Consider the following 12,108-nt stretch of genomic DNA (forward strand, 5'->3'; position numbering starts at 1 on the left):
TCAGCAACATGCAGCCCTCAGCTAACAGCCTGAGCGGCAGCAGAACCAGTACCAGACATGGTCCAGAACCAGAACCATATTCCAATATTGGGGAGCTGGTTCTAGTTCGGTACTGGACCAGAGCTGGACCGGGTCAGAGTTCTGAGACCCTCGTATTAAGAACATCTTCAGTCTTTCAGAACCAGAACCCCCTGAGGCTCAAACCCGGACCAAAAGCAGAGCTTTGGTTCCATCAGGCCTGAGACAGGCCAGACCAGAACATAAAGATAGTTATGTAACATCCCACCCGGGTTCCTGCCAGGTTCTGCAGGGGGAACCGGCTCGGTTTGACAGAAGGTCCAACTTCTCAGCCCACACGGTTCCACTCTGAGCTGCAGCCCGGGCCTTTAGTAGATTCACTGCCGGTTCTGCTGGCACACACAGGGACCGCTGGGCCCGGTTCTGGTGGTAATGGACTCCAGACCAGTGATGACCCGATGATCAACTGGTACCACCTGGAATCATGATTAACATGATGCACACTAACGCAACATGTTGTGTTTTAGTAGGACATGAAGCCAGTCCAGGACCAGTCTGGACTGGTGATAACTGGGTGATCCGGCCCAGTAAACCAGCAGAACCCCCGCGGCGCCGCAGGAACTGGCTCACAGATAAAGTATTCATCATGGCAGCTTGTCTCTCGCTCTGGCCTCATTCACAGCGCCCCAATTAATCAGCCAGAAATAGACGGACAGACCTACATCCCCACAGACCGTCTTACACTCCGGGGGCAGCAGGGGGCAGCAGAGAGTCGGTGCGGTTCTGGTCCAGAGCTTCCAGCATGAAATGAAACGTGATGCCAGACCTTCATGGAGTCACCAGTTTTCCTCTGTGTCGTAAAAACAGTCATTATTTTGGTGTTGGTGAGTTTCTGACATATTTCTTACCAGGCTACAGTAAAACTGATGGTGACAGAAAATTCTCAATGTGTGAAACGCTTCAGCTCCCTAACAGCTGATGATTCGGGCTCTAGTTAGCGAACATGGGACTAGTGTCTCCAGGAGTCCAAATACTCTTTCAAAGATCTTCCTTTCAGAGCAGGTTTTATTAGTCCTCGACATTTCTGGCTGTGTTGCCATGGTTTCACCGTTTTTTCCTTCAGGATGGCTCGTCCTTTTTGTCTTCTCTCCAGTATTAAGAGTAAACATGCTAGGTAGATGTTCACCAGCTAAAAAAAACAAAACAAAAAACACACAATTTAGCAACATTACTAATTCTAAAATTCTTTGACTTTCTGTCGTGGAAAATTTTAAAGCATTTCAAGCAACCTTTAGCAAAACTATATTGAAATGTGTTGCTGTTGGCACTAAGTACACACATTGTGAGCCACATTTCTGCTGAAGCTAACCACAGCAGCTAATCACAGCTGCTAACACTACTAGTGGTGAAGTTAGCAATTAGCTTTAGGACTTGGAAGATTTTTATCAACATTTTCATAACCTAATTTCTTAGAATTGATCACAAATTAAAACAAGAAAAGAATTGCATGCTAACTGTGCTAATGCTTAGGCTTACTTTTAGAGCAACCAATGCTGCAAGTGTAAGTTGCAAATACAACTAAACCCAACATTTAGTTGCTTTGTTTCTCTTAAAATATGATGAAGAAGTGAAAGAGACAATCAGGCAGAAGAAAGTTCATTCTTTATTTGAACATTAATGCGTTCCAACTAATTGTGGAAAAATGGCACACAGAAAAAAACGATTTTCACATTATTCTTATTTGTCTCCCCTTGAAAATGCGTCCAGGGTCTGGACTGTTCATCACCACAAAGCTTCAACAGTGATCAGCAAAATTGTACAAAAACATTCAGTAGAATGTGATTGGCCGTTTGTCCAAAGTCTGTCACAGTGAAACTAGATGTCTTACCACAGTTTAGTGATTCATCCGCTCATCTGACTGGAGCGCTCTAAGGTTCAGACAGACTACATGAAGAAATTAAAAGCAAGCTATCAGACCGCTGATTCCCAAATGGCTGTACCTTGTAGAGGATCTCATGAAGGGTTTTATAAAGGAACTTTTAAAACATTTAGTCCTGATTCATAAATAACAGTTTGGATCCGGCTTTTAGGAAATCCAAGACTTTCAAGTTTATAGTTGGGATTAGTTTCAACTGATTATTGATCAGTGACATCCAGGATTACGCTTTGGTATAACAACAGAACTTTTGGGTAAACATCAGACATATTTGGACTAATTTTACCGATCAAATGAGAAATATTGATTGTGTTTGATGGCTGTGTACTGGCATCTCAGCACAACCCCACCTCTCCCCTCAAGCATCATCAAAGCTGACAACTCTTCACTGGGCGAGCACACACCTTCTACTACACGACCCGCGGGAACAGCAGCGTCCGATCCAACCGGGTCAAGGAGAGGAAAGAGGGGGAGGACCTTAAAAACAAAAAAAATGTTCATTTCAGTTTAAAGCAGCATCTCAGCTGCTTTAAACGTGAAACTCTTCTTCTGTGGTATAACAGTATATGTGCCGTGCAGCGTGAAGCCCAGCAATTAATGAAGGATGCTTTTTTTTCTTTCATTTTGGACATTAAGACGCTAAATTCATTGTCAGAGAGCTTTAATTAGCATCCTGAAGCAGCGTTATCCGACCCACAACAAGAACCGGAGTTTTCTGGAAATTCCAGTTTTTGTTGAGCGTACTCCCAGCAGTTCCACTTCCATACAACTAAAGGATGTTTATCCGCCTTTAGCAGACTCCACCAGCTGTTGACAAGTGGATGAATTTTGAGCCACGTGGCTTTCTGTACATCCCACAGGCTGCATGGTGCATCTGTAGTTTACTGGCAGCTCCAAAACATCCCGTAGAGTCGATTAAATGCAAACAGGCACATCTTTATAGAACAAACATCGTCATATTTCAGAGCCGGGAAGTAAAACATATAAATAAATGAAAGCAGATGATTAATTTGAACACCATGTATGGAAGCTAACTCAGCACTGTCTGGTTATCGCTCAGTAATCGCATAGTTTTCTTGGGGTCTTTGAATGAATTTGCAGCTAATATTTAACCTCCTTCATTGCAAAGATCTGCTCTGCAGTGAAGGTGAGGAGCGCTGTGGAAGTAAACAAGAAGGGAGGACAGATGTCTGGAACACCTGGAACCCTGGATTTAAGGAGAAGGAATGAAGCTAAAGCTGAAGGAAGAGGACACAGCACCAGCTGAGCCACACCTCGGCCCGATGGATGGAGCAGCGACTCAATGGCTAAGGTCTTCTGTTGTTTGTTAGCATAAAGTTTTGTCATCATGTGAGTCATCTGTCAGCACAAAACACCTGCTGAAGTCTGCAGATCATGTTCAATAGGATGAAGGTTAGGGGTGGTCAGCAACTGCTTTCTCCAGTTGCTGATGACCAACATGATTATTAGCTGCGTCTGCAGTTTGCTGTTTCTCTGTGTGTGAGCTAAATGAAGAAGAGAATCACTGACAGCCACTGCTGTCAGACTGTTTCAGCTTCTCTTGTTGTTGAGAGGAAACTAACCGGCAACGGACTGGAGGCGCGTCGGCAGAGCGACAGGCTGCAGCTAATGAACCAAACATGCGCTCATAATGTGGAGAAAGTGGGACTTGCACAATCACTGCATGGCTCACTCATGACGGTTGTTGGGGAGAATGGAGTACTGGAGGAAGGATGCTGGTCAGAACTGGAGCAGCCCTTACGTCATTAAGCAGCTTTTAAACCCTCCACAGCGTGCCGGTTTATTAAGTCTCTGGACTCCTACCTGGATGAATCACCAGAGACTCTGCTAAACACCGATATCCGATTTCGCCGCTCCAAATAAAACGCCATTAGTCTCTTTTTCTATTCAAGCTTTTTACATTCAGTCAGAAAAAATGGAGACTTTTGTTTCCATTTTCTGTTGAAACAGGAACGATGCCAATCTCACCCTGAGCAGCAACTCACCAGGCGACACCACCAGACCCTTCATAAGTCATGTTTCTGTTTCATTTTCAGTGCTGGAGGACTTCCTGATTTCTGTCCAATCAGAGCCCAGAGAGCAAAGACACGCCCACTAATTGGTTCTGTAGAAACTGAACCTGTTTGTTCATGTTTGGACCATAGAAGTTTCTGATTCTCGCTGTTTAGAACTGGCTGACAGGTATCACCATGGCAACCAGTGGCCCAGCAGTTTCTGTGGTTCATCAGTTTCTTCTTTGGAATACGGGTCCCAAAGCTTTGACCTCAGCGGTCTGACCCAAAGTGTCAGCGGAAGGAAGTAGAACCACCTCCAGGTCATCCCAGAAGCTTCCTGATTTCTCCCATAGAACCAGTTTGGACCCATTGTTCTGCTGGAGAACCAACATCTGGCTGGCCCGATGCGTCCAGTCCACTCTGCTGGTCCAGTTCAGCACGGCAGGGACTCCCGGTTGGACCTTCGATCGAAGGGTCCGGATGAGGCAACACATCCGGACATGTCGGCCCGTTGAACTGGTGATGCTAGAATCTAGAAATGAACGGACTTTCTCTGGTTCTGCTCAGTTCTGACCATGTTTAAGAACCGATCTTGTTTGCTGCAGGCTAGGGTTAGCCTAGCGACCAGCCGCTCTCACTCATGAACTTTGAACCTCCAGCACTGCATGTGAAAGGTTCGGCTGGGTGTATGTATATATGTGAGCCTCTGTGGAGCAGAGAAAAGCTGGATGCATTCGGAACCGGGTCTGGACTAATGTGAACCATGACGGAAGCAACTGAGTTTAACTTTGTATTATTATTGATATAACGCCTAACTTGCAGAAGGGTTATGTAACAAAAGCTGTGAAAACATGGAAATGGACCGGACTGAGCCACATCCAGAACCGTTTCTATCAGAACCCGGCTGCATTCTGCTAAATATGGCCGCAGATAAACAGCAGAAAGCGGTTTGCTCCATGACAACATTCATTATCTGAGTCTAGAAGAAGAAACATCCTCTGCGCACAATCATTACAGCTATATATATATACGTATATTTATCTATATCTCAAAGATCAAAATATATTATTGAAACACTATTAAATACTGTAAAGTGGAATATGATTATAAAAGACACAGTCAACATGAGAAGCAGAGTAATGAGGATCGGTATCGCCCTGGAAGTTGTTTGGGTTTCCATTCATTCACCAGAATTGAGCCCAAACAACCTTTAAGAAAAGAAATAAAGATAAATGTTCTCACCCTATTGTCCCAGAACCGGGCCAGAACCGAGTCCACTATCTATACACGAGAATCTGTGGGCTAGTCTAAGGAAAAGCAACAACTCTAATGCAGCTTGTACAAGGCTGGAGAAGGCAGCCGCAGCAACAGCAACAAGATCAGCCGCTACTTTCTACCTGCCAGGAATCACCCTGACGACGATGAGGATGGAGACGAAGACGATGAGGAGGAAGGGGAGAGTCGGTGTCCGTCCCCTCCTCCGGTTTCTGGGAGTCGTGGCGGGTCCTTCTCCTTCCTGCTTCCGGTGCAAACGGACCTCTGGGCTGGTTTGAACTGCCAGGTCACCTTCTTGGTGGACTGCTGCTCTGAAGACGTTTCCGTCTTCGCTGCTGGAGACTCGGGCCCAGTTTCTGTCTCTTCCGTGCCGCCGGGGAGTTTCCCGGACCTCCCACAGCCGCGTCTGTCCGGCTCTGTGAACAGCTCTCCCAGAACCTCGGGCTCGGCTGCTTCTCCGTACATGTCCCAGTCTGACCCGGCGGGGGCTCTCCGGGACCGGCCGGCGGACCTGGAGGAGCGACTGGGATCGGAGTCAGACAGGTCCGAGTCCCAGTCGCTGTCCCCTGCCACTGAGCCGCATCCCAGAACCGAGACATCAACTGGACCAGAACCAGAACTCTCAGAATCCGAGTCCCTGGAAGGATTCAGAGAAAAGAATCAGAGAAACTTTTCCCAGGGAGGGAGGGAGGGATGGATGGACGGATGATTGATGGATGGTTGACGGATGATTGATGGATGGATGGATGATTGGTGGATGATGGTTGGATGGATGGATGGATGGAGGGATGGAGGGATGGATGGATGGATGGATGGATAGATGATTGATGGATGATGGATGGATGATAGATGGATGGATGGATGGATGGATGGATGGGTGGCAGGGTGGATGGAGGATGGATGGAGGATGGATGGATGGATGGATGGATGGATAGATGATTGATGGATGATGGATGGATGATAGATGGATGGATTCAGATGGATGTGGTTTGATGGATGTTCAGATGGATGTGGTTGGATGGACATTCAGATGGATGTGGTTGGATGCCTCTACCTACTTGCCACCGTACGGTGCAGTTCCGGCGGGGCCCAGCAGGAGGCATGCCGGAGCAGCCAGGTAGACGAAGCTGTCGGTGCAGAGGAAGTCTCCCTCCTCTGGTTCTGAGGAGCGATGGCGGCCATCTTGGGGTCCATGGTGGGTCGCTCAGCTTCGGTGTTTCCTGCTTGTTTCTGGATGGTGTGCTGCTTTGCATCATGGGTAGAAATCTCTTTAAGTCTGGCGGTTTCACCTTTGGGCAGAGGTCTTGCAGACACGGCGAGGTAGACAAAGCTGTCTGATTGGACGAAGGGATCCACGTCCCCACAGTCCAGGCCTGAGCTTCTCAGTGGCTTCTGGTATGGATCTAGAAGGTGTTTGATTTGTTGATTGGAAGGAGAAAGGGGAAGGGGCGGGTCCATGCCCATCACGGTCACTTTCTTCCTGGGCGGTGCTTCCTGCCTCTGGGGGGCAGTGAACAAGGCCTTTATGTCAGGTTGCTCTGCTGGAGGGTCGTCCTGGTCCACGCCGGCGTCTCCACACCCTGAGTCATCACCGCCGCCGTGTCCGTCCACGTCTTCGTAGGACGGCGTGTCGAGCAATGAAGGGTAGCACCACTGGAGCTCGGAGCTCTCCTCCCTTCCCCACTCTTTCAAGCCTCCATCATCCATATCTTTCTCTAGCGAAGTGTTGCTGCTGCCCAGTTCAGAGTCGCTGATTGGCTGGTCGCTGTCAGAGCCGCCATCCTCCTGGCTCTGATTGGATAAGGAGAGAAAGACGCCACTGGAGTCAGATTCCAGTGTCAGGTTGGAGTCCGGAGAGCTGTCCTCCTTATAGGAGCTGGAGAGAAAACACAAAGCAGTCGATGAGTCCACTGGGCCGACAGAACAGTACCAACCTACTTAGTGAGGCCAAGGCCATGCTTTCATCTTGATGATGTCATGCTCAGATAGCTGATCAGCAGCAGCTTGTAGAGTGGCTGGGACATGTGTCTGCCTTCATTAGCCACTGGCAGCACGCTTATCAGGAGGCTGATTGCCACCAAGCCCATTTTTCAGGCAGTCCTTCCCCAACCGCTGCAGATTCAATCACTTTCCTCTGACTTTCCTATGTGTGTCTCAGTCTGTCTGCTCCTGACACCTGTTCTCAGAGGCATGGTTCATTTTGTTCATATTGTTCATTTTGTTCTGGATAAACGTTCCCAGAACAATATGAACCATGCTTCTGACTGCCCATTCGAGGAACAGGCAGGCTGACTCATCTAAACTCTTCCTGCAGGGTTTTGATTTTTACAGACATCCCATGATTTCAAAGTAGCTTATTGTGGCATTGAAATTAACTTCAGTGTCGTTTCGTCATTTTGCTAAATGAACAGAAACTCTGTAGATACAGCAAATCAGGAACTTCCAGTCAAGTGTTTAGTCAGAAGAGTGAGGTCTCCTGGAACCAGAACTTTACCGGACCCAAAACTTCTCTACAAGACCCTAACAGTCTGCAGCATAACCAGGCATCATGTCCACCCTGGGACATGTGCATCCGTGTCCAGGTCCTAGGAGCTGCCGGCCTGGCACATTGGTGGATGTTGTTGTTTACTGTCCAATCAGGAAAACACTGAAAACCTGTTTATGTCATAACTGAAGCATGTTCAATATTAGTCTGAGAAGAATACTTTTTGAAGAACACTGTTAGAACCTTTCAGCTAAATTTGTGGTGTGCCTCAAGGCTCCATGTTGCGCTTCCATATGTTTCTGAATTTTTCGGTGTGAGAAATCAATATTCCAAAATTCTAATTAAAACAGATACAAAACAATGCAAGATGAAAACATTTATGAAGAAATATATCAGACAGAGTAACTAACAAAAACAATCTTTGTTCAGGAATTACCTCGGTCCAGCAGTGGGGGTGCTGGCAGATTTAGTTGACCAGTCACTAGTTGACCTGTCGGTGTCGGTTGGTGTCATCGCATTCAGCTCCAGACTGACCTGGGATCTGCTGCTAACACCTGATAGCACAAGCAAGCAGGAGACACATGAGAACCAGACAGCTCAGGGTTCACCTGATGGGTTTCATTAGAACCCTGCCCAAATGACTGGACGGATGGATGGATGGTCACGACTCCCCCTTGAACTTGTTGCCCTCTGCCTTTTCCCAGGTACAACGACCTGGTTGATGCGACGCGCCATGCGGCCACGTCGCTCACCTGGGCGGTCTGTGCTGGGACCCCCACCCGCCATGGCCCCCTGTGGCTGCAGCCTCAGGCATCTGTCTACCCATGTGTCATCGTATTTGTTTGTCTTTTCTTGGGATGGGCTGTACTTAAGCAAATTTTGTACGATGACAATAAAGATTGATTGATTGATTGATTGATTGATTGATTGATTGATTGATTGATTGATTGATTGATTGATTGTAGTAGGGCTGAAACTATTCCTCGAATGATTAGAGTACCTCGATTATTAAAATTCCTCGGAGCTTTGTTAAACTATGTTTTATTATTTAGCGCACCGTGTTCTAGCCGGAACATTATTTGCGTTGCACAGCGCTCTGACTTCCACCTATGAGTTGTTGGCAAAAGCTAAGTGTTAGCAGCATAATGTTCAAGTTCGGCCCGTGGGGATTTTATTGATTGATGATAATGCCCGGGTTTTCATCGCAGCGAACAACGGGAAGAGCTGCAGGTATTTATACAGGTGAGCTGATTAACTGAACACGGCGGGCGGCTGAGTAGCTGATGGTTACAGTGTAAGTGTAACTTTATGGACGAACCGCACAATAAATTTTATATCATCCCTGTTGTAATAAAAAATGGGTGGCGGAGCGTGTCATGACAGTACATGGCTGGTAGACGAGTTTCTGTGACGCACGAAGGTGTCAAATCCCGTCGCTAACATTGACAGAAAAGCAATAAATGTTTGGGCAAGGCAAGAGTTTATGTATTAAACTGACTGGAGATGAATACATAAACGAAAAGCTGGAGTATAGACATTTTCATAAGCTTTTTGTGAGCCTGCCTCTTTATTGTTAACTTGAATATAATTTCAGATTTTTGTATAACTTTTCTTCAGGTTAACTTAGAAAGTGAGCTGTTATTGTCACAGGTTAATTTTCTAAACTATAGAAAAGTTATTGTTAGGGAAGCTGAAATATGAAAAATTGGACTGATGTTGGTATCTGATAGTAATGCTGTTATACTAGATTTACCAATATTTTATTTTATAATTGTTTTTATCCGATTACTCGATTAATCGTAAGAATAATCAATAGATTAGTCGATTACTAAAATATTGGTTTACAACAGCCCTGCCAGCAAACAACCAATCGGCAGGTAGGTTCCGGTTCTGCCAGAGAACAACAGCATGACATTGTTCTCTGCTTTACAGAATAAACTTTCAGAAACCTGAGGCTATCCGTGCTGTAATGACACATCCTAGCAAACTGGCAGGAAAAATTATGTCATTGTTGCTATGGCAACAAGATGTTGATCCAAAAAGTCACCATGGTTAATTATGCATCATTCGAATTGGGGGTGTAAGTATTTAGAGCAAGGTACTTTATCAATACACAATCTATTCATTGGAGGATGAAAAACTCCCAAAAGTGACAGAGAGGTTGAATGTAGGAATAAAGGACAGAAACTGTTTAATATAGAAATACTGAACTTTTTCTCCAACATGGTTGCAGAGTAGAGTGTGACTGAATGTATCTGATCCATGTAGTTGATCCGAAAAGCCTCAAATGTCCAGTTTAAACTGAGGCAGAAAATGCTGAATATCATCATTTTACAAATGATGTCTGTTTATTTATTTAGACAATAGCAAAATTTATTGTAATTAAAAAACATTAGCTCTTGTGTGATATATTGCTATTTGACTAATCATGACGAAGAAGCAACTTTTGAATAAAAGAATGAAATGATCAGATCTGTCTCTTCAGACTGTTAGTTACTGACGTGACTTGTAATCAGGTTGATATATTTTATTTAATTTGGCTGTAGGATGATTACATTAGTATTAACTGATTCAACACCTTTTAATTATACAAATGTTCCTATTTCTCCAGGCTCTGCGTGAGATAGAGTAGCAAACATCTTGGTCAGGTTGCTTAATCAATCCCAGAGCAATTAGTATCTGCATCCATTCATTCAATTATTGTCTATAGCCCCTTTTCAGGGTAACAGGGTATCTGGGGGAGAAGGTACTAACCATCCTAGTACCATCTGGGGGATGGGGGATGGTATCACAGGCCCAGGGAATATTCCTGTCATTTTAAAAGGTTTAATTGAAACATGAGTTTGTTCTAGTTTTTCTCTGTGTTACCATATTGGCCAGAATGGCATAAAGAGAGTCATTCCTTCCTACTGTTACCTCATGCTTTCTCAGGAGGAGTTGCTGAGTCAATTGACTGTGCTTTCTTACATTGAGAACCTTTTACCACCTGCCACTAATAATCTGCTGAATTTTTTTGTTTTATAATTACAATTTCATGGATCTGTATGAGATATGAGGTTAAGGCTTCCACATACTCAGGCGTGCTTCACTCTAAGGAAGATCTGCGCGTATTAGTGACGGAGTCAATGTGGATTCAAGGCTGCAGTCCACCAGACACAAGGTATTTATTTATGACAGCGGACATGTACCCAGTGTCGGTGGGAAATGGTGTTCACATTGAGCCGTTTAGTGTGCAACACTGAGATAAGTTTGAGTGTTGGCACAACTAGTCGAAGGATGCACAGCATCTAGGGCTGCAGCTCTGTCCAGTGGCTGCCCTGGTGGAGAAGAAACTTGTCTAAGTGCCCAGCCAGCTCACAAGCATCCATTTGAATTGTAGGTAATGAAGGAATTTGTCTAGAGAAATCTAGGTAATCAGTACTCTTCACTATGAAATCTCAACCATGTAAAGGCAACATGCGCAGAGTCTGCGCATCTGACAGAATTTGCTCAGTAAGCCCAGGAATGTGGGAGCCTTTAGTCTTGCAAAGTGCATTGAGATGACAACAAACTGAAATGAAGGTGAACCTTGAGTGGATCTCCTGGCTAAATGAAGGCTAAGCAGGACGGGATTATATCAAATGTAGGAAGACTGAACTCAACCATGGATATTACATCTGCGGTACCTGTGTGAAGGGGAGCTTTGTCTCTTTGTGGCCCGGGATGTGTTTGGTACATGTCGCCTCGTTCCCTTCCTGGTTCCAGCAGCGATTGGTACCACATCCCGTTGGGGCTGCGACAGATCCAGGTGTTCCAGGTCTGAGTCCAACTCCCGGGCCCTCCTCTCCAACTCCGTCAGGCTGAGCTCTGAGGCTGCTGAGGAGGGAGGATGAGAGCCCCCAAAGCCGATGGGTGGCCTGAGGAGAGGCCATTGCTGCAGCGAGCCCGAAGGGGAATCTGGATCTCCTCCTTCTTCTCCACCTGCTTCCCCTTTTTTCCCAGTCATTATCCCAAAGAGTGTTAACCATGTCAAGAACCGCATCCCAACCCTCCACCCCTCCTTCCTCTCCAAGAGTTATTCCTCGTCGGCCATCCACCTCCAGTTTCTCTGTGTGTAGTTTTGCTTCTACCTCCTCTTTTGGACCAACTTTAATCTTTATCCCTCGATCCTCCACTTGTTCAGGCTTTACTTCAACATCCATCTCTTTTTCCTCTTCCTTGTTTTTAGCAACATCTGTCTGGAGATTTTCTTCCACGTTTATCTTTGCTTTATCTTGTTTGGTTTCCTCCACAACCACCTTCTCATTCTTCAGGGTTTCTTCTCTCTTCTCCTCCTTTCCTTTGTTTTCCTTTTTCTCTGCTTTGTCCCTACTCTCCCCCCCTCGTTTCTCCCGACTTCT

At 45.7% G+C, this 12,108-nt stretch overlaps 1 protein-coding gene across 7 annotated transcripts in view; it reads right to left on the reverse strand.

Annotated features, from left to right (window-relative positions):
• Positions 1-1,663: 1,663 nt before the first annotated feature.
• Positions 1,664-12,108, reverse strand: part of LOC116709548 (uncharacterized) — a 23,652-nt gene continuing 13,207 nt past the window's right edge. For 4 of the 7 annotated variants that reach the window (XM_032548163.1, XM_032548162.1, XM_032548160.1 and 1 more), the window contains 3 exons: positions 8,166-8,283; positions 6,303-7,120; positions 1,664-5,881 (listed from right to left, as the gene is read on the reverse strand). In XM_032548163.1, the coding sequence (XP_032404054.1) occupies positions 5,532-5,881; positions 6,303-7,120; positions 8,166-8,283 (1,286 nt within the window). In that variant the 3' untranslated portion in view covers positions 1,664-5,531. The remainder of the gene's footprint in view (positions 5,882-6,302; positions 7,121-8,165; positions 8,284-12,108) is intronic. The other 3 variants (XM_032548165.1, XM_032548164.1, XM_032548159.1) reach the window with 1 other exon arrangement.

Source organism: Xiphophorus hellerii, chromosome 19 (genome assembly GCF_003331165.1).
Source record: "Xiphophorus hellerii strain 12219 chromosome 19, Xiphophorus_hellerii-4.1, whole genome shotgun sequence".
Lineage (NCBI taxonomy): Eukaryota > Metazoa > Chordata > Actinopteri > Cyprinodontiformes > Poeciliidae > Xiphophorus > Xiphophorus hellerii.